Genomic DNA, 24122 nt, shown 5'->3' with positions numbered 1-24122 from the left:
AAAAGCTAAACTAAAAAAGTTTAACATTATTTACACGGAAAAAAACAAAGAAAGTTTGGGAACAAAGTGTTTTTGGTTTTAAGTATGCCGCTAAAAATAACACTTGCTGTATTTTTGAAAGCACTTTTATTCAAGTTCTGTATAACACTGTTGTTATCATGTTTGAGTCTGACATCTTTTCCATCCCGAAGAACAAAACAACACACTTTGTGATAGGCCTGTTTTGACAAATTGTTCGAACTGGTAAAACATCTAATTCAATACAAAACGGTATAGTAAGAAAACCTTGCTAACGGTAAGAGCTCCTGTGTTAGTGTGTCCTTTTGAAAACCTAATATAAAATGCTTATATAATGATCAAGGTGACGGCAAGTGTCCCAGCAAACACCGAACACTGCCCAAACGTACTCACTAGGCCATAATAACAATTTCTCTGTGGGTTACAAAACCAAACCAACAAAGAATGTTTCGAGAATGTTCTGGCCAACTTTTCCACTATCTGTAAACTGGGGACATTGTGTATAGATGTAATGTATAATTCAGTAATCTGTATCTGGGAGAGTTTGACTAAAAGGGAATGGTATAATTCTTTCTTCGTACCTTATTTTTAAAATAAAAAAAGGTTATATTTATGAAAAAGAGAAGCATGAAAGACTTTGATGAGAAATGTCTTTTTCTCAGTTGTCTTCAACAGTTCTGCAGCAGTCTATATGATTTGAAATTAATCGACCAGTCCATACACTGTACATGTATTTGACTCTTGGTATGGTGATTTCACACCTTTGAGTATTAGATCTGTTCTGTGTAATTGGCAGGGAAAAGACCATTCCTGCCCCGCAATCGGCCTTTCCACCATGATGCATCCGAACGGTCCAGTACTTCAATGATGTCACCACTATTGAAACCCAATTCATCGTCTTCCTCTGCTGTGAAGTCATATATTGCTCTCACCTGTATGGTTGATCTCTGACACACACACACACACACACACACAAAAACAAACAGTGTCAGTACCATAAAAGGTACCAATATACTTCTGAACTTTGTTCTTCAATAGTTTTTCTTTTTTTTTTTTTGTCTCAGCTTATTTTCTGCTACAAGAATATATTTAAACACTGAAATTATAGCACACATGACCTTTACAAAAAAAGTTTACACAAGATCCACACATATAGTTTTATCAAACTGTCTGGCATCATACCGGAGCAGGTGCAGTTTCAGAGGTTCGTCGAGGGGCCGGGCTGTTCTTCCCTTGGTGACCCAGAGTGTTAGATTTCTCTTCAACACTTCCTCTCTTACCCTGAGAAAAGAGCAGAACTTTATTCATTAGAAAACTCTTTTTTTTTTCTTGTTAAATATGCATAATAATTTAAATTATACACAGAAAAATCCTTTTTTTTACTCAGTTTAGCTAGTATTTGGTCCCTCTCTAAATTCAGTTAAAGTTAAGCTGCGGTCACACTAGAGTTTGTGCGTGCGAAATTCTGTTGTACGGCCCTGCGAAAAGGGGCAGGATTAAACAAGATGATTAGACATTTTAAAAAGCGGTCCATGTTTTAAATTTCTGTCCAGAGAGGTCATGTTTTGATCTTCGATTGGTCTCACGCAATCATGTGATGCGATTTCGCAGGTCAGAGTTCACCAAGCTTGAACTTTTCAACGCAGCGAACTGTGAAACTTGTAGCACGAGCTTGTGTTTCCGGTCTGATGCATTCACGTGCGTATGAATGGAAGTCTATGGGGAGAAAAGTGCAGCGGACCGCAGCTTTAGATGAAATCAGCTTAAATATGATACATTGAATCTCTCAAAATCTCAGCAGAGGATCATTAAGCAACTCCACAAACAGCAGTTTTACTTTTTACCAACCTGTTTGCCCTTATTTAAAGAGGGACCAAAACTCTCTTAACTGAGAAAATTTTACCCAGAGGATTTTGCGGTGTATATTTATCTTAATGTCACACTCACGCAGACACACACATTAAGCTTAAAATGTTTTAATGAACAGTTGGTTTACTGAATGGAGAGAGGCTTCTGTAATTCAGTGTGAATGGAAACATATTAATAATTCAACAAGCATTTTCAGTTTTTAAATGCAAGGCAAGATGGGGCTGAATTTCCCTGCTGACACATGTCTACCTTTTGGTTATGAGTTGGATCTGTTGTGCTGCGGTGTTGTGATGAGGTTTGTGGACTGCCATAACCACCACCTGGGGGAGGCCGAACATCTGGCTGACTCTTTATCTAAAAACGAGGACAATTTATTGATTTTAATCAATTCAAAGTGAAAAATATCCATTATAGCATTACCATTCTCTTACATCAGCTATTCCTTGAAAAGCAAAAGAGAAATCAGCAGATTCATCAGCGCAAAGACGGAAAACTATTTAATTATTAAGCTTGAGTTCACTGAGTTTGTGCATGAAGTTCTGCATAAACAACAACCTAGAATATTAACAGCAAACCTGCTGTGTTTATTGGTTTAAATCGAGAGATTATTTACAGGCGGGGGTGCTCTTGGCTCATCTCCACTTCCATCCCTAAGAAAGATCTCCTTCTGCTTGGATATGGAGGTGGTCTTGTAGAAGTCCACAAGCTTGTTTAGAGAGGTAAACTTCTCTGTCCACAAATAATAGTGGCCCGATTTGTCCTTCATGACTTTAAAATGCTGCACATCATAGTCGTGTCTATGAACAGAGAGGGGAAAAAACAAAACACGAAGTGAGATATAAATAAGTGAATGTGAGAGATTTATTTATGTATTTATTTGACACATTTATTTCAGGGTGCTTTTGGTCATATGATGGCCTAACATAAAAATAAATTGACTTATAACAACAGGGTGGCTGCTGCAGGATGTTTTAAAAGCCAGCCGATTCTAATGTTATTACTCGATTGAATGGGCAATATCAGTTGTTATTAGCTGATAGATATGGGCCAGTAGGGGCCTTCTGTGCCTACCCGTAGGCTACACAGCAAGAAGGTCGCTAGTTCAAGCCTCGGCTGGGTCAGTTGGCATTTCTGTGTGGAGTTTGCCCCGTGTTCATGTGGGTTTCTTCTGGGTGCTCTGGTTTCCCCCACAAGTCCAAAGACATGTGGTACAGGTGAATTGGGTATGCTAAAATTGACCGCAGTGTATGAGTGTTTGTGTGAATGAGTGTGTATGGATGTTTCCCAGTGATGGATTGCAGCTGGAAGGGCATCTGCTGCGTAAAACATATGCTGGATAAATTGGCGGTTCATTCCGCTGTGGCGACCCCAGATTAATAAAGGGACTAAGCCAAAAAAAAAATAATGATTGAATCTACCGTTACCCCAACCCTAAACTGTCACAGTAATGTAAAAACAGATCTGGATCTGGAGTCTTCCCTATTAGTATAGCTGATTAACCATGTGGATGGATGATAACAGCCTTCTGAGCCTACCAGTAGGCGCAGAAGGCCCTAATGGCCCATATCTGACACTGATACCACCCATTTAATCAAGTGATAACATTTGAAGCGGGTGCAAAAAACAGTGTTCACAATTTAATGCTTGAAAAATAATAAGAATAGATTCAAATTTGATCAGTTTTACATAATTTCGTTCGCATTTCAAAAACATTTCCTTGTGCTTTCATATTGAGCTACCAAAAAGAGAAAGAGAATAGAGTTAAATGCAGTTATATAAACATTAATTTAGTGAGATACATCCCTGCAGGTACAGGTCATCAACATGACGTACCCCATTGTTGTGGGGACATTGGATTTTGTTTAAAAATGAAAATAGGGTTGACATCAGAACCCAACATCAGGTCGATGTCAATGTCCAACGTCCAACATAAAATCAACCTAAAAATCAACCAAATATCAACATCTAATGTTACACCTTGAGGTTGTGTGGACGTTACCACTATGACATCTATCAGACGTTGAATTTTGGTCACTTTCCAACACAACCTAAAATCAACCAAATATCAACGTAGCATCTCCAAGAAATCATCATTTTGTTGATGGATGAATCAGTTTTTGATCATTTAATGAGACAAACAAAGTTTTCTAGAGCTTTACATATGATGGATAATTGATTAAGAAATAATTTTGATTGTTACAAAGAACTCAATAAAGCAATAATATACTTAAAAAAAATTTAAGATATGTTCTGCCTACTTTTGCTTTATTGTCATTCAATTCAAGTTAACTTGTATAGTGCTTTTCGCAATAAAAAAAGTGCATGTTATTACATTGCATTGTTATTCAGAGCAGCAAACAGTTAATGTGTTGTGTACATGGCGGACAGTACAGAATGATTATTTTTATTGGATGTGTATTTTTTTTAAATTCAGATTCCTTCATTTCATGTTCAGTTTCAGTCCAGAATTTTCATTTCATTCTGGTAATATTTAATTTGAAATGTTTTTGACTCCTAAAAATTGAATTTTTCTTATTCCAGTTAAGCCTCGGGCTACCAAATCAATTCTGGAAAACTGTTACCGATATGAAAAGTTCACTGTAAAGTGTAATAAACAAATGTGTATTTTCCATCGCAGGCTAAGCCTTAAATATCATATGGTGGTATTAAAACAGGCTTTCATTCATCTTGTTTACATGTAGACAATTAAAAAGTAGCAATTCAGCCAAAGCCTTTATCCAAAGCAGGTTATTCAAGTTTAATCACGAGTCCTGATGTATTGAATTCCAGCAGGTTTGAATAAACCAGTTAACTAAACCTGCATGACCCCCTCTCTGCACTAGAGGGAACCCTCTCTCATTCTCTCTCTCTCTCTCTCTCTCTCTCTCTCTCAGTCTTACAGTGTGACCTACTGTATCGCTGATTTATGAGAGGACGGCTAAAACAAATGGACTGTCTGACCGCTGTAATAAGATGGATGTTATTGATGCATTATTGATGGGGTTTTTCCACAGGCTAGATTCAGTCTGTGTGTGTGGGGTGTGGGCAGAGGCTCTCATGTGTGAAAGTTTTTCAGTCTCGTGGTCTTAGTGGCAAGAAGACTGACATTAATATTTGTGGGGTTATGGCTTTATAGCAATGAGTGGCCTTCACGAGCTAGCTGAAATATTAGTATTAGGCTAACAAGTCACTTTATATAATTCTTTTTATTTTGATGTAATATTATTATAATAGGTGCTTAAGGAAAAGACGAACAGACTCCAGACTTCTGTGCCTCCCCCCGGTCATAAACAATATCACAATATCATTTTTAAAGGGGTATTTGAAAATTAATTTCTTGTTTTTTCATCTGTTTATTAAATTTTACAGATATAAGAAAGTAATTTTGCAGAGAAATTTAAACAAATATTATTCCCACCCCTACCATAAACAAGATGAAATTACATTTACCAAAGAGAGAAAATAAAATAAAAAATAATAATATAAATAATAAAAACAAATTTAAATAAATTCTAAAATTCTAAATTTATAAATGTTAAAAAAATCTAATAAATAAAAAATAAAAAACCTGTTCAGAATACACATGTACTTTGATAACCCAATATTACAAACATTAATCAGGTATTTATACAATGTACTTAAGTAATTTTTGTTTTGCAAATCGACAAAACTAAAGTTTAAACAATATGATGGTGATCTTACTAAGCATGCGTAACTTTGCAATTAAAAGACCCTAAGATTTAGATTGACAGCTTGTAGAGATACTGACATGCTCAGAAAAGAACATTCTAAATGGGTCCCATGTTTCAGAAAAAGCCTTAGTATTGCCGTTTATTGTAAACCTAATTTTTTTCCAAACGGATGAAGCTCATTGCATCTTTCAACCAGATGTCAAAACTTGGGGGACATTTTTTTCCATAATAAAAGAACACACCGTCTTGCTAACAGTGTCAAAAATACAAGGATGTTTGCAGTACAACTCGATAACCCTGCTATGTTCTGAGAAAGTCCAAAAAGTTCAATAAGAGGACACGGTTCAATGTGCATCTTCGTCACAGAAGAGAAACACTTGAAAATTGATAACCAAAAAGAAGTGATTGATGGACTAAGCCAAAGCATATGTATTAAGTCAAATCTAATCTCTTCATCCTCTAATTGTTCTACGTATATACCTGTTTGAGTTTCTTTTTTCTTTTGAACACAAAAGAAGATATTTTGGAGAATGTTGGAAACTGATAGTAACAAAATAGATGCAGTGCTCAGCATAAATACTGTAGGTACATCCCATTTTGAACAAAACAGAATTATTAAACAGAAATATTTATTAAAATAATATTTTAGTCACCGAATATCTTTATAAATGGAAAGATAATACATTTCAATTAATGCAAAATATTTCAAACAATACAAACTACAAAATTTCAACAAAATTTTTAGTTTCTCTTGATTTTTGCTCTTTTTTTAAATTTGTATTTAATATTTTTTCTAACATATAAATTTGGGCTATCAGTTTAGACCGATATCATAAGTTATTTTTATCTAATGTATACGCACACATATAATATTATAAAGCATTCTATAGAAAATATTAATTTAAATGATGGATTTGTGAGGGGATTCCTAGTACTGAGTTGCGGCTGGAAAGGCATTCGCTCTGTAAAACATATGCTGGAATAGTTGGCGGTTCATTACTCTGTGGCGATCTCTGATAAATAAGGGACTAAGCCGAAGGAAAATGAATGAATGCATGAATGAACATATGAATGATTTGTGAGGGATGTACTCATATACTGTATGCTGAGAACTGTATATATATTATTCAATGGCTACTGGATTCCATCATCCTTTGTGTTCAATAAAAAACAGAAACTCATAAAGATTTGAAAACTCAAGGGTGAATAAATGTGAATTTTCTTCTTCATCTCTTTAAATTCACATTGAACTATGAAGTAATTTTGTGACCCTAATAATAATTCTGAGTCACCTGACAGAGATGGAGAAATCTCCAGGAGAACTCTGGCTTCCCCGGATCAGGAAAGCGCCCACCTCTCGGGACATGAGCGTCTCCTCGGCTGATCCGCGACTGGCGTTCTCTTTAAACCAGCTGCAAAACAACACATTACATTGTTCATTATGATCTATTTACAGATCCCACTATATTAACTACTGCACGTTCAAAGATTATTTGCATGTGGTTTGCAAAGATTATTATAATAGTATTGTAGCTTACCCCGGTGTCTGCCTGTCAACATAGTTTTTCGGAACATAACCTTCGTGGCCATGTAACTCTGCTTTGAACCAATCATCCTGAGACCCCAGAATCTGTCAAATTTGATCAAATGAATGGAAGCACACTTTTCTCACAAACAGAAAATAATGCTTTTAAAAAAATTAAGATTAGGATATGAATAAAATCAAAATTTTGTCATTATAAGTCATAATTAAAAGATTTAAAAACATTATTAATAATAATAATAATAATAATATCAGTTGAAGTCAGAATTATTAGCCCCCCTGAACAATTTTTTTTCGAAATAACTCATTTCTAAAAATGGATTTATTTATCTTTGCCACAATGACAGTAAATAATAATAGACTAGATATTTCTCAACACACTTTTATACAGCTTAAAGTGACATTTAAAGGCTTCACTGGGTTAATTAAGTTAACTAGGCAGGTTAGGGTAATTAGGCAATTTATTGTGTAATGATGGTTTGTTCTGTAGACTATAGAAAAAAATTATCTTAATGGGGCTAAAAATTTGACCTTAAAATGTTTTTTAAAAAATTTTAAACTGCTTTTATCCTAGCTGAAATAAACAAATAGACTTTCTACAGAAAGAAAAATAATGTGAAAAAATATTGACATACTGTGAAAATTTCATTGCACTGTTAAATAATTTGGGAAATATTTGAAAAGAAAAACAAATCATAACAAAGACAATAAAAAGTTTAAATTACTATATTAAACATTTGAAGTCAGAATAAAGTGTCATATTTAAGTCATAAAGCCACAGTCATTTTTGTGTCCTGACTTTTATCACCAATTATGACTTTTGTCATACTGTAGTCCATGTAACTGTACAAATGTGACCAGGCAGTTAAGTCAAAACACCTAATATAGCATAAAGAAGATGGTTGTTATCTAATCATTTTAATTCATAACTGTGACGCATGACTTTGTACCCTATAACATGCATTATTATGACTTTTCATGTCATAAGCAATCATTCACATGTCAAAGATAAGCTTCCATACAAATGTGGCATAACTGAACAGATTTAGAGATTTATTATTTAAAAGTGCAGTAGGTGGTCTGCCAAAATGCTAATCGTTAGCATAATAGCTTTGATAAAACAGTCCCTCCCCGACCGTTCAAGCCACGCCTTCTAAAATCACAACGCACACCTTAAAGTCCCCAAGAAATCAAATATGATTTTGAAATGATTTTGTCAGCTCACATTGCTAGTTTTGTTGTGAACAATTCATCTGTGCATGTCATTAAGAAAAAATAATAGTTTGTTCTTCTAATCTTTAATTAAAATCCGAAAATGCACTTCCTTTTTGATTTCAGTTTTTTTCTCAGAGTACATGATTTTGAGATAATGGGCATGGCTAACATGCTTAACCAAGCTGGTTCAACTGTAAGTTTTGACAACAAACAGAAATGGTGGGCAGGGGGTGTCTGTTAGGTTGAAATAACTCTTTTAAAACCCCTTTCCTAATCTTTCTTAATGAAATGACTAAAAAATACACAAGACATGTCACTTGTATCTTTTTGAATGGGGAAAAGTGTAACGGTCAATGTGATGAATAAAGCCCTGCCTACTAGTACAGGAGCCAATCATTGATCACTATATGGCAAATAAAGCCCGCCTTCTAGTACAGGAGCCAATCATTGATTGCTATAGGCTGACAATACTCCGGAGGAGGGTCTCAGAGCAGACGTGAGTTTCTGCAGATTTTGTGTGATTTAGATGTTTAGAAATTAAACTAAAGACACAGCTGTTATTTAATTTTACTGGTGATCCCTAATATGAAATTTATAGGCAAGCAGTTTTGGAACGTTTGATGTTTCCCCATTCAGACAGAATGCCCGAGCATACTGCCGGTGAGGTGTTTCAAGGATGGCCGCCTAGTGAAAAGTCTTGCCTTAAAGGGACTTTGGCCAAAGAGTATAGAATCACCAAGGCAACACTCTAGTGCGATTTGGGAAACAGCCACCAGATGCAGCTAGTTGCAGCCATTTTGGAATGAAAACTCCAATATAACAACAGCAAATCCTAAGTCTGTAAAATAAACTATTAAAAACTGCTGATGATTGTGATAGTAAGTGTTGTATTGTCGTCTTTCAGGTTGTATCTCAGCTTTAATGGGCTTTTTACATAAATAAATCAAAATCAAAGCAGCTGCTTGCCATCTCAACAGCAATAAGATCCGATGGACGGCCGATCGCTTTCACTCCAGAATGGCGGAATCACAAGGCAACATGTTGCTGGGCGCTGCTGTTGCAATGGAACGCTCTATTGAGTGTCGCCTCTTGGTCATTCTAAGCTCTTTGCTTTGGCTTTGCGTGACTAAAAGAGTTTTAATAAAACATAACATTACGCAGTACTAAAAGAAACACTTAAGCTATGGTGTCATCCTTCCTCCAGCGTGCAAAGTGGACTCCAATAATGATTCGGAATTTTAAAAAAGTTTTGAATTAGCATTTGTTTTTACCGTTGACAGACAATTTGGCTACTTATCAGAATTATGGAAAATTGTCAGCCTGACAAGATTGTAATTGGATGAACTTTTTTTAGTCTTATGCCTTACCCAGAATATAAAAATATTTATACACATTTAGATTATTTAATTTGATCATTACTATTGTAATATGAAGAGACCCAGGAGCGTTGCTAGACATAAAGCTGTACTGGGGGCACGTACCCCCCCCTCATATATATATATAGTATATATATATATAGTATATACACACATATACACATATATATATTATATTATATTTACTATAAGATAAAAGTATTCTTCTTATTATACAATATTCTTCTAAATAATCTTAAATGTAAAAAAAACAATGTTAAGACAACTGGAGTGATATGCTAAGATCATTTAAGAAATTACTTTTACATAAATATTAATTTCATTTGAATGAAATTCTATAGACAATTCAATAAAATACAAAAAAAAATTGTTGTTATAGAATTATCTGTTGTAGACTTGACACATGGCAGATAATAGGTTTATTAAGTCTTACCTCCCTGACTCGTCATCCCTCCTTTTTGCTTCATACAAAAAAATCTATCAGGACGCATGCTTAGTAAGATCACCGTCATATTGTTTAAACTTAGTTTTGTCGATTTGCAAAACAAAAAGGCTGTTACGCTGGTTTTACAATGCATGAGCAGCGCGTAACAAGCAGGTAGGGCTGCTTTTTTGGCGTGCATGTTGACTACCGGGACTCGCACTGGCAGAAGAGGCAGCAACGTGTTCTCTGCGCACATGTGGAGATGCGTCAGTTGCTTTTTGATTACATTGCTTTCACCATCATTGGTTCGGTTGCACACAGAGAATAACTATCTTTATTTCGGAATTACCACTCTTAATAAATACACTTGCATATGAAGTAAATCATATCTCAATGCATTTACTGGGGCACTGGAGATTTTTACTGGGACACGTGCCCCAGTGAATTGGGTCTAGCGACGCCCCTAAAAGAGACTTTCAACCAGCACAACAAAATGTTTCTGAAGACAATCACCTGCTGCACCTTTATTATGTATAATGAATAGATTGTTTTCTGTACTGTAGTTACTGTACAGTAACTATGCCCATAATGCATTGCCACTGGTTTAGCAAAACTGAGCACCACTTAAAAATGGTTTCAACTTTAGTCCCACTGGCATACCAACATTTACTAGACAGGTCACATGACATCTGTCTGGTCAGCTCCAACTTTATACCTGTACATATGTGTTTAAAAAGTCTCTAAAATATTTATGAAGAGATCTAGAGTGCCTCGTCCTTTTTACTCCTTGAGCATCCTAAGATAAATATTTAAGCAAGTCATCCTTTTCCATTATGTACAAAAGCAATAACCTCAAACAAAAATGTTTTCGCAGTACATTTCTTTCCTGTGGTGGTCAATGCAACGGCTGCCTCTAACAATAAAGCCTTGATTTGACGACCTTACAACTGAAGTAAAAGCTTTTTGGTTTGTGCATTTAGGTCATCAGTCACTGACCTTCAGAGTGTCTCCTTTCCTGAAGCTGAGCTCGTCTTCTGCCGTGCCATTGAAGTCATACTTTCCTCTAGCCTCCATTGTGAAAAACAGAGAGGCTGAGCAGAGGACAGGGTCTGCAATTAAGAGATTGAGAGAGGCTGCATGTTAGAAAAACCATGATGTCGGTAGAAGCAGAAAATGAACAGAAATGTGTTAACCTCAGGCTTGTGAGAGGGAAGACAGGTCAAACGACGCTGATGTTCTTGCTAAGCAAATGTGTGCAGCTGTGGTTAGCAAGCTAGTCACAATTGTACGCAATGCAAATGTGCTCAAAGCTGAGCATGTTGGCTATTAAAAGGATCCTCTGTGTTTATTCTGTTTTAAGATTTGGTTAAATACTGAAGTTTTTAATGGGGTCAAGATTAAATTAGGCATAAAATCAGTGGTGGAAAGAATAGAGAAAAATCTAGCTCAAGTAAGGGCAGCAAATAACGTAGTAAAAGTATTCATATAATTCATACTACTGTTACAAATACTACTCAAAATATTAATACAAATATGCCTTTCTAGCACTCAAGTATATATTGTGAAAATGATTGCATCCTAAACAAATGTAGCTTACATCAGTGCCATTTTCTTTTAAGGGTGTTAAGTTAAATTATTTGCCAATCATGGACTATAGATTTAAAATGTGCACTGTAAACCCTAATGCTGTCTTTACTTAAACAATTAAGTAAAGTTGACTGAACGTAACTTAAAATTTAGCATTTTGGTCCTATCACTTAAAAATATGAGTTAATTTAACTTATGTACCATGAAAATGCATAAACTTAAGATTCAAGTGTAGTGAGCTCAAAATCATAATTAATCCTCTGAAAAAATAGGTCATTTTCACAAATGTAGTCTAGACTGAAAATTCGAATATGTGCAACCTTTTTAAGTGCAAGATCTTTTTATAAATCAGAAAACAAATGGCTTCAGGTATAATTATTCATCATAATGTGAATAAATGGCTACTTTTTTGTCTAAAATTTATTTAGAATTTTTTCATAGTATATTATTACACACACTGAAAACCCTAATAAGTTGACTGAACTAAATTAATTGAGTAAACTCGTTGCCTCAATTTAATTAAGTAATGGATTCTCCCAAAACTTGCATATTTAAGTTTATTTAACCCGGTTTGTAGACTATACTTTTTTCGTAATAAGTTTGTGTGAACTGAACAATTTAAGTATAATCTACTTAAGTACTAAGTTTTGTGAACTGAACAATTTACGTATAGTCTACAAATCGCCAAGTTAAATAAACTTAAATATGCAAGTTTGGGAGAATCCATTACTCAATAAATTGACGGCAACGAGGTTTACTCAACTAATTTAGTTTAGTCAACTTATTAGGGTTTTCAGTGTGGGATTAATTTAATGTGAGAACACATTATATTAATATATGCATCTATAATAAGCTGACAGTAAGCTGACTGGTGCATTTACATTCGGAGCTAAATATGTGTAACCTACTGTATAAGGCAAAAATCTAGCGGTGACCAATTGTTAACGCTTGTGTTATGCAATTTGAACTCCGACTAACAATCTACTGTACAAGTGTCCAGCAGTTCCTGGTTCAAAACAAGCTTGTGCAACATGGATAGAACACATACAATTTGTGCATTTATCTGAAAACGTAACATTCTGTAGTGCATTGAGTTATTGTTTAAGACCTTTTGTTGATTATTGTCATCATCCAGTAGGCTCATCTGTGATATGCATACTAAACACTCTCTCTGCCATTGCATGTAATGATTTTGCATCTTCTCCGACACTTATTACTTCTGAACTCTACATGCGTGCTGCATTTATAAAGCATCTAGGTCTTGAGGTCAGTGTTTCTGTTATGCGGTTTTTCTATGCACATCACAGATTATAATATTTAGCTAGATATTGTCGACGAGACAAAATAAACTAATTAAATAATGTCAGCAGGTAGAAGGAAAAAAAGAGCAGTAAAAGTAATGATACAGCACTACAAATGTACGCAAGGGAAGGTAAATGAACACATTTTTAAAGGGGTGGTCCACTATGATATCATATTTTAAACTTTAGTTGATGTGTAATGTAGCTAAATGAAAATAAACAACATCTCTGAATATAATACGCTCAAAGTTCAATGCAAAGGGAGATGTTAGGCGTGGCTACAGAAGAGCTGTAATGTTATAGCAGAGAACGCTAAACTGCTGCCCAAATGCTGCTATTTCCACAGAGCTTGTTCTGTTTCTGTATTTGGGCTTCCAAAGGAAATGACAGAAGTGCTTACAGAAGAGAGAAGTGCTCACAATTTAATGTAAATTATGTTACATTCATTTATTCATTTTCTTTTCGGCTTAGTCCCTTTAATAATCAGGTGTCGCCACAGTGGAATGAACCGCCAACTTATCCAGCATATGTTTTACACAGCTGATGCCCTTCCAGCTGCAACCCATCACTGGGAAGCATCTATGCACATTCATTCACACACATAAACTATGGCCAACTTTAGCTTACCCAATTCACCTGTACATGTCTTTGGACTTGTTGGGGAAACCGGAGCACTCGGAGGAAACCCACACAAATATGAGGAGAACATGCAAACTCCACACAGAAATGCCAACTGACCCAGCCAAGGCTTGAACCAGCAACCTACTTGTTGTGAGACAAAAGCGCTACCCACTGCGCCACCGCGTCACCTGATTATGTTCCAGAGAATTATACAAAATATATAGCTCTAGCATTTGACAAAGGACAGCTTCCAGAATCTCTCTCAGTTCAGTGCTGGATTCGGCTAAAAACTCCTCAAAGAAGGAGCCGCTTCAACCAGAATAGACGAAGCTGTGGATTGTGAGCCACAACCTGTAAGTTTATTTATTTGTTAAAATTGATCTATTACATGCATAGATTCTAGCATTAATGGTACGTTGTAGCAAGAACGTAATCAAGGATGTTAACAACGGGAAATGCTGTTTGGCTTTAATAATTTAGCTACAAACTTTAATAATTTAGCTACAAATGAATATTTATCAGTCAAACCGCTGTAAACAGCCACAGTCTTCAGCAGCGCTTGCAGTTTGTCTCTATATGCAGCTGCTTCCCCTGCGTTCTACCATCTCAACAAATTCGCAAAAGATATGTGACCGTTTCATATTACTTACACTGCTTATAATTCGAATATATAAGAAAGACACAGTCAGATTTTATTTTAGAGAGCAGGCGTGAGGTTCAGCTGTGTCCTTTTAATGTTCTGTCTAATTCAGGCTCGCACTGACACTGCTACACTGACCGACAGTGTATTTACACAACGGCGAAATGCATGACAGTAGAGGCATGACGCTTCCCCTGGTGACATGGAGCGGATCCGCAAATCACAGCACATTATGTTAGCTGACCAATCAGAGCCTTTTGAGCGTGGGCTTTCGAAGGAACTAGGAAATATGACAGTCATTTTTATCTTAGCTGAGTAGCTGTATATAATTAAAGATATGTGAAAAAATAAGGTGATTTTTTTACAAATGAAGCACAAACACACATTGCTTTGCATCTTATAAACATAACCAAGTCCAAGACCACCCGTACTCAGAAAATCTACTCAGTAAAAGTAATTTGAGTATTTGTGATTTGTTACGTTACACTACAGCATAACATACACAGTCAAGCCCGAAATGATTCATACCCTGGCAAATTCAGATTTAAAGTTATGTTCATTCAGCAAGCAAGTATTTTTTTTGACCGGAAATGACACAGACTTCTCCCAAAACATCATAAGATGATTTACAAGAGGCATCATTGTATTTACGTTTACATTACATTATATTTTCTTTTTCTTTTTTTTACATTTTAATGGAAACTTTATCAGAATTTGCAAGGGCATGAATAATTTCAGGCTTGACTGTATATTGTTTCAACTCATAATTATGAATCAAAAGGACAAGTCTTACTATAAAACACTGCTTGTGATCAGAGGATGTCGAGACACTTGTTTAACTGGTTTCAAGAGGCCATCACAGCAGCACCTGGAGAACATATGGATATAGGTATTATTATACATAAAAAATTGTTAGAAATTTCAATACATATGGTAAAACATGTGGTATCTCATAGATGTGGTTTAAAAATCTAAACTATTATATTACTGTAGTTGTAAACAAATTACTTGAAAAACAAAGTGATAACCTCCTTAATAAGACCCTCGTAAACAAAACTGCCATTCATATTTACAATGGGTTCATAGGGAATTTAATTAAATAACAGAATGTTTTTAACAAAGTTTTTTGATCCTCTTTTTAACCAGATTGGTTGAGCAGTTTCAAATGTCTTCTCTGGTTCTCTTCTGAATGGGCTTTTCAGAGTGAAGAGAAGAGGAAAGGAAAGGATGCTGGTAATGAGGATCATTTCCATCAGGATCAGGAGGAAGGAGAGCGGCACAAACAGAAGAGGAGGAAACGCAGATTCAATTATATTTAATTACTACAGTATGATGCGTGTCCTTGCCCAAGATGGTGATGGTGGTAGAAGACAAGCACGTGAGTGAGAAAGAAAAGTGGTTTTGGCTTACAGGAAAAGAGGAACTTTGTAGAATACACTTGAACGATTTGCAATATACTGTTCTGGGCTAAAGGGTTTAAGGCAAACTTATGCTATATTTAAAAGTCATCTTATTTGCTGTAACTATGAGTTGTATGAATGACAGTTGTGATGCTCTTGCTGTATGATCCTTGTAGTCTTTAAAGCCCATAGTCATTGATTTATACAGTGGAGTTTTAATGCTTTTTATTTAAGAAAGGGCCCTGAATTGTTAACACATAAGAATTATACAATTTTTAAATGTATTACTAACATTTTGTTTACTCTTTGTATTCTTATTTTATAACAGTAAAATTACAAAGCTACCATTTAATTGTTTGTTTACCATAGAACTTCTATTCTGGTGATGAACTTCAGGGAAACTCAATTCAATTCATATTTAGTTATATGGCGCTTTTACAATGTAGATTGTGTAAAATGCTTCCAATATATTGAGTGTGGAGAACAGATTTATGAATAATTTTTGTAAGATGGTTGGTACATTTTCAAAAGTGACAAAAATGTACTCAATCAGAGAACGTGCTCCCCTGAAGGAATAGACAGAAACGAAAATGGCTCTAGCTTACATTTCTGTCAAGGAAGTGGTCTCATTATTTTGAACACATTGAAGTACAGGAAAAGGGGAAATTCTCAATGGAGAGTGATTTTACTTAACTATATGATGTAAAGTACAAAAGTAGTAAACACAATGCTTTACACCTTTTTTATTAATCGATACATATGGCATGTATACAGTAGCTCTGGGGTCAGGAAGTTCTCAAAAGATAACATTATCCTAATATTTGTGTGTGTGTGTGTGTGTGTGTGTGTGTGTGTGTGTGTGTGTGGTGTGTGTGCGTGTGCGTGTGTGCGTGTGTGTGTGTGTGTGTGTGTGTGTGTGTGTTAAATGAAGGTATTCGCAATGAAGCGTGTTGTTAATTGCAGAGCTCATCTTTTTAAAACAGAAGGAAATAACCCTATAAGTTTTGAAAGAGATCAAGCCTTAGCAAAGGAAGAAAAAGTAACACAAAAGTAACTCAAAAGTAACATAGCGCATTACTTACAATAAAAAGTAATCAAGTAAAGCAACTAGTTACTTTTTTGAGGAGTAACTTAATAAGCTAATAAGTGAATAAGGATCATACAAGTAACTCAAGCTAATGCATTACTGTCAAAAGTAACCTTCCTCAACACGGATCATGTAATGTCATGTGTATTTACACAGCACATTTATTGTGTATTGTATGACCATACACACAATGCACTTCACATTCATTTGGGGTCCTCTCCACACCACCACCAGTGTGCAGCATCCACAGGACAAGGACGCCAATGCACTCATCACACACCAGCTATATGTGGATTGGAGAGACAGTGATACAGCCAATTTGGAGGATGGGGATGATTGGGAGGGTCGATGGAGGGAATTTGGCCAGGACACCAAGATTACACCCCTTCTTTTAATGAGAAATGACATGGGATTTTAATGACCAAAGAGTCAGGACCTCAGTTTAAAAAAGATGGTCATGAGCTGCTCACATAAAGTCATTGGAAAGCTTTGTATAGATCGCATAATTATATAATCAAAAGTTAACAATGTTTTTGTGTTATAAGACTAAAACTAAAGAAGAAGAAAATGTTAACAGCCAACTGGTAAATAATGTAACTATATTGCTATATAAACTATATAATACTATATAATGCTATTCAAATACTTCAACATTTTTAATGAAATTATGTTTGTCTAACTTAAAAAAGATCAGTCCAAAACTTTTACTTATGAGCTTCTGTGTACAACGGTTGATTGCTCATCCAAAATTTCAAGGGTTATCATATCAGTCATACTCTTTGTAATTTTTGTAAAGCCATTTTTTCAGTTCCATTTCTTAGTTCTCAACCAAGATTGCAGCTACCACCAGTGGGCCTTAAATGGAAGTTCTAAGGGGACTGCAGGAGGTACAGGATAGACAATTTCTCCAGATCTATTGATTAATTTGATGTTTGTGTTAAACTTAGATTTTACTAGTTCAATGCTATTTGAATAATGCTGTAGTTAAAGTTGACTAGTTTAACACTTTTAAAAATAAAGGTTTATTTACAGCATTGCTGTTCCATGAATAACTTCTAACATTCATCCCACAAATATGTTCAGATTAGATTATTTTTACACCAGATACATTTTATAATTTTATTATCTCTCCTCTTGTTAAAATCGTTCCTCTATGGCAACACTAAAAAACCTTTCAAGGTCAAAAAATGTAAATCTTGAAATGCTTACATGACCTTCCTTTATTAAGGAATGTATAAGTTCTTGAAACTTCTGAAATTCACAAAATCGATGATGGTTGGTTTATATAATTACTAATTTTGTTAAAACAAATAAAGTTTGAGAACAAGCAACTTTGTAATAATTACAGCTTACAGTAAATACTGGTAATATTTCAGGCTTTATGGGGGAACAAGGATATTTGGACAACTTATGTCCTTCAAGTCAAAAAAAAGTTTCATTTTCACTTCCCCATTGTTAAGAAACACACATTTCACGACTCAGTCACTGAAAAGTTAATGTGGACAGGAACATGTCCATGCATGAATCTCTGCAGCATCACATTATACATGCAGCCGTTTTATCATAAAAAAATCAATAAGGACAAACAGACTGCTCAAAATATTTCTTAAGAACCGCTAAAGATAAAATGATCACTTTTGCAGCTACCATTGTGTCCCATCCTTTATAAACTTTATTCTTGTAACTGCATATATTACTGCATGTGAAATTGTTATCGTTTCATAATAGACAAGATAAATGTGAACCTGGGCCACAAAACCAGTCATAAATATTTTTATTGAGATTTATCTATCATCTGAACAAATAGCTTTCCATCAATGCATGATTTATTACGATAGGGTAATATCTGGCTGAAAGACACTTCTGATGGTTAAAATAAAAATGTAAATAGAAAAATTGCCTTTGAAGTTGTGAGAATTAAGTTCCTAGCAGTAAATATTGCCAAGCAAAATGTAAGTTTTGAGACATTTACAGTAGAAATGTATAGGATGTTTTCATGGAACAGAATTTTTACTTGATGTTCTAATGTTTTTTGGCATAAAAGTACATTTTTTGTCTTATGCAATGTATTTTGGGCTATTCCTACAAACATAACCGTATAATTTAGTTTATTTTATTTTAGATTTGGTGAAAAAACACACACAAAATGATGTATTTTCAATATAAAAAGTAGTTGTGGATTGGATTTTTTACCTTTTATCACAGTCTTGGATGTGAACAATTAGTAACAACATTGGCTTTGATGCATTGTTAGATTCTTTCTCCCTAATTTACTGTTGGTGGTTGTTTTTGCCCCATTGACTTCCATTATAACCACCTTTGAAGGTGCATAAATACACAGTCTTTGTTTTTGTTTACTCCATGTAGTTCTGAGCTGAGATGCATATTTTGATTTTCTCATAAACATCAAGCTAAGTGCGCAAAGGTCACTTTTACACACTCACAGACACACACTTTAATTTGCTGTTATACTCCATATAAAATCCAGTTTAATTTAGTGGATGTTTTCATCCCTAACATAACAAAAGGCTAGTAAATATACCCAAGTGTATTGTTAAGTTTTTTTTTTATCAAAGCATTTTCTCAAAATATGTGTCAAAATAAGATTTGTCACCAAAATCATTCTGCTAGCTGAAACACAGAAAAAGTTATGGCCAAATTAAGACACAATCACCCCAGAGTGGATGAAAACATCCCCAACAGTACATAAGGGTTAAGACTATTTTTGTGGTTAACAGTGTTTTAGTTCTATACAACTGTAGGAATAAAGTACTTGATGTTAAAATCAATTACATGTACATCATGCCTCCTGGATTAATAATAAAATCTCCAATCATGAGCAGAAAAAACTGTCAATGTTTAATTCTATCAGTCAATCTCAATTGCTATTTGTGGCATTTTACTGTACATGCTATTTTAGGCCATTCATGCACTGGTATGCAGTGTCCTACTCTTCTGACTTAGCTTTTGGTGTCATCTATTTCAATTTGTCACCTCTAGATTACACTGAGCGGCATCTGAGACACAGATCTGAAGTCATCCTTTCCTCCCTCTCCCCCTCTGGCCTTGAAAAAAGAAAATGTTTCTCAGATGAGCAGCGATTTGATCTGTCAGTCATGCTAATGTGCTCTGTCACTTCCACAGTGCTCAGTTATCTCTCCCTAAATTGAGCTCCCCCTGCTGTACCCCACACTGAGACAGCGAGAAACACAAAGACACAGTTCAAAAAGCAACACATTCCCATTAAATTGAGTGCTAAGTGTGAAATCCATTATAATTAGCAACCCAATTTATTCCCTGACTGCAAACACTACAGAAACACTATCTGTTCACTGTTCGGTGACACACAATTAGCCAAGTTTATGCGGAGGAAAGCTGTCTTGTTTTTGGTTTTGTGGATTAATCTGACCTAATTTGACTATGGAAAAAAATCAGAGTGATTGCATTTAATGAATGCGTCAGAATGCCTTCTTTGCAGAAATACTCAATAAAGTTGATCAAAAGTCTGTCCCAAAAAAGTCAATTCAAAACCTACTTTAAATATATTTTAAGAAAAACTACAAGGTAAAATAAATAGAATGCTAGAGACTTGCTAGATCCCAGCAAACAATTTTGTGTTTAATAGATGTCTAATAGACATCTAAATGTTGACAGCTTGGCTAAAACAAGGCTAAACTTGGGCTGTCAGTAAAAATCGAATAGACGTCTAAGAATAGCCCAAAACTAGACTAGACAGATTAGACAGACTTTATGTGTAGTCATTCATTTCTGATTATTTGACAACTAGTCTAGTGTTGGCCTATTCTAAGACGTCTATTAGACTTTCACTGACAGACAAATTTAGCCTTGTTTTAGCCAAGGCGACTATGTTTAGACGACTATTAGACATCTATTAGACATCTTTTAAAAATAAAAAATGCTTGCTGGGTATTTGCCTGATGTCAGTAAAGCCATATTTGATCCTTGAACTAATGTGCGTGTTTTAGCCAAGATGACTATGTTTAGACGTCTATTAGACATCTTTTAAAAATGCTTGCTGGGATGTCATTATTCCGAAAAGTATATTAGCAAAAAAAAAGACTCTTTCTACTGATGGTCAAATGTTCTTGCTTCATTGATTAACAGTATGCTTCTTGCATCAAATCTAATCATACTGGAGAGCTTGAACATACACTCAAAAAACTAACTGTAAAAAAATCCGCTATTTTATGGTTTTTCCAGCAGCTGGGTGCCGGAAAAATTAAACTTGAGAACATTTCTGTAATTTAATGTCTGTTATTTTATGGTCAATGTCTGTAATTTAACGGCTGTTTTATCGGCACCCCTCCTGCCAGAAAAAAAGTAAAATAACAGATTTTTTTTACAGTGTACTTAGAAAAATGAGTCAAAACAACACAATACTAAAGTTTTTTGGGGACAACTTAAATGTTTTATGTTCAATCAACTTAAGTTTGTTAAAATGATCAAGTTAACTTAATTGATTTGTATTGGGGCAACATTAAGGAATTTTGTGAAACCCAGACGTTTTTACAGTGTAGAGTTTATTTAGTTTAAGCTTCTGTTGTTAAAATAAATACAACATTTTGTAATTAAATGTCATTAATAATATAACAAATAAATAAATAATAGTATTTATTCTCTACTACTTCACTTTATCTGTACTCTGCACTGTAAAAAATATCTGTTAATTACCAGTTTCTGTATTTTCCGTTTATTTACGGTTGTGAATTGCATTATGGGATCTTGATCTCCGCTCTATCGACTTTTGATGTTGAAAATTCAACTTAGTTTAACAAAGTGACTTTTATTGACATTTTAATAGTTTGAGACAAGATTTTGTTTAAGAAGTATATATATAGAACTAAGTTTGTAAAATAACAGAAAAGGCCCTGGCAGTTTATTACAACATAATATACAACACCAACTCAGACAATATATCACTTAAAATTATAAAAAATATTTATAAAAGTCACCTTTTCCAACTTTTCAAGGTTAAAAGTTGTTGGCAGATAGACCAAGGTCCCATAGTGCAATTCAAAAGCATAAATAAGTGGGAGAAAAAAAAAAAAAAAACATGAATCATAAAATATGGAAAAACTATCAATTTACAGTGTGTACTTTCTATAATCTATACATTTACTGTACAAATATGCGCTCTCTATTATACACTATACTCTGTCAAACCCATATATAATATCATGGCTGAAATAATATGAAAATATGAATTATTAAAAATGCAAATGAAATGATTGCATTTGTTATCATTTCTAAGAAGTGAATGTCCTTGAAATGCTGGCCTTTGGGTTCATGCAAATATTAGCAAATCGATTCAGGCATTACAAGGAAGACAGAAAAGCCATTTTACACAAAGCTGATTTGACTGCTGTGACAGAGGGAAGCTGTTTCTTGAATAAACACTGAGCTTTAGTCTCATTCCCTCGATAGATAGTCTCTTTGTGTTACTGTATGTGCAGAGGCTCAGTGCTTTTGCAAATGTAAGCTTTGGGAAGGATTGCTTTGACTACAACTGAACATTTAAGCAAAGCACATTTAAATGTAGCAATTTGCACTGTGCTTTGAGATTTAATACTGATATTTTAATGACATTACGATTATAACTTTGAATTGTTAGAAATGGGGAAACTGGAAACTGAAGTGGGAAAGGGCGTCTGTCGTATGCTAAACATCCAATATCAGACCATCCTTTACTTTAAAAAATGCTGGGTTCCACCACACAATCCCTTTATGTCATCACAAAGCAAATTGATTAAGCTAACTCAATGGTTTTTACAACTTTAAGTTGAAACATAAAGCAATTAAGTTGTTTTAGCTCATTTTAAATAAGTAGTTTGAAGAAGCAGCAAAAAATATTCTTGAGTGTTGTTTTGGATAGAGTAACCTATATATCTATGTACCAATCTACAGTATCTATCTATCTATCTATCTATCTATCTATCTATCTATCTAACAGACTACAGACAACGACAGGACAGACAGACAGACAGACAGACAGACAGACAGACAGATAGACAGACAGAGAGATAGATAGATAGATAGATAGATAGATAGATAGATAGATAGATAGATAGATTGCATTCACCCACTTTAATATTAATATAAAAAATACATGGTTGAGTTGTATTACAGTATTACGTTAAATCAAATTAACCTTGTAATTTTAACTTAAATTACCTTAAATTAGTTAAAACAGCTTATTTATCCATATAAAGCTGAAAGATGATTAAGCTAGTCTATCAATTTATTATTAAAATTAAAACATGTTTTCATAATAGATCATATAGATAAGCTTGTGTGTGTGTGTGTGTATTTGTTCAATATTCCCAAAGTATGCCTAAAAAAGTCATAAAAACAAGGAACTACAGATAACTGAAGATTATGTAGCAAGAAAAAAATCTATTTAGTAATTTGTATAAAATATAAGCTGTTTCTTTCACCATCCATTAATTAACGTTTAACACTAATGTGTAGGCTGATGTTTATTTGATACCTAAAGTACCCTACGCAAATCGCAAAGTTCACACATTAAATCACAAATTCACATTAAATCAGGAGTTTTAAACCAGCTGGAAACATGAATTGATTATGGCTGAAGAGCTGAAGCGGACGATGATTGAACGAGCCCCCGAGTGTTACGGCGCGCATACGCGATGTGAACCAACTGTTAAACAACTTCACACATCTATTTCTGGTCTCAGCAGTGTTCAGTCTTTTGAAAAAACTATGAGGGAAAAAATCTAATTACTTTACCTGTTACCGCTGTTTCACTGTCCAGCAACGAAGATTAGAAACCTCTTGCAGAAACTGCCACCTCCTTGGTGTCTCAGTCACCCTCTATTCTTCTACCGGTACCTGCATGCGCGTGCCCGTGTCTAGCTGCTATGCATGGCACACACCAACACACAAGAGGAGGGAAAATGAGCATAACTTTGACTCCACCCTGAAGTAGGCTGAAGAAGGAGTCTGCAGAGCACACTTGTGTCTGTGTCAGTTTTTGAAATATTCATTGTTAAGTGGGGTTATTAATTTTTATTATTATTTTAATATTGCAGCATTATTTCGTTCTGCACAACCAAACCGTGTTTTGGTGCCACGATGTTTTAAACATTTTACGTTTTAATTATATGTATATATATATATATATATATATATATATATATATATATATTATATAATATATATATATATATATATTAATAAATAAATATATATATATATATATATACATATAATTAAAACGTATTAAAATGTTTAAAACATCGTGGCACCAAAACACGGTTTGGGTTGTGTTTGGGTGTGAGTTAAATAAATAAATATATATATATATATAT

At 34.5% G+C, this 24122-nt stretch overlaps 1 protein-coding gene across 1 annotated transcript; it reads right to left on the bottom strand.

Moving 5' to 3' along the window:
- Positions 1–109: 109 nt before the first annotated feature.
- LOC130220203 (GRB2-related adapter protein-like) lies at positions 110–23592 on the bottom strand. Its single transcript, XM_056452580.1, has 9 exons — positions 23542–23592; positions 15080–15154; positions 11134–11246; positions 7118–7209; positions 6872–6991; positions 2501–2684; positions 2137–2241; positions 1201–1299; positions 110–965 (listed from the first exon to the last, which is right to left on the bottom strand). The coding sequence occupies exons 3-9, from the start codon at positions 11209–11211 to the stop codon at positions 789–791; spliced, it is 855 nt and encodes a 284-aa protein (XP_056308555.1). The 5' UTR covers positions 11212–11246; positions 15080–15154; positions 23542–23592; the 3' UTR covers positions 110–788.
- Between the last annotated feature and the right edge of the window lie 530 nt (positions 23593–24122).

This window comes from Danio aesculapii, unplaced genomic scaffold (genome assembly GCF_903798145.1).
Source record: "Danio aesculapii unplaced genomic scaffold, fDanAes4.1, whole genome shotgun sequence".
Taxonomy (NCBI): domain Eukaryota; kingdom Metazoa; phylum Chordata; class Actinopteri; order Cypriniformes; family Danionidae; genus Danio; species Danio aesculapii.
Note: the sequence above shows the minus strand (reverse complement) of the source record. Positions and strands in the feature narration are given on the sequence as shown.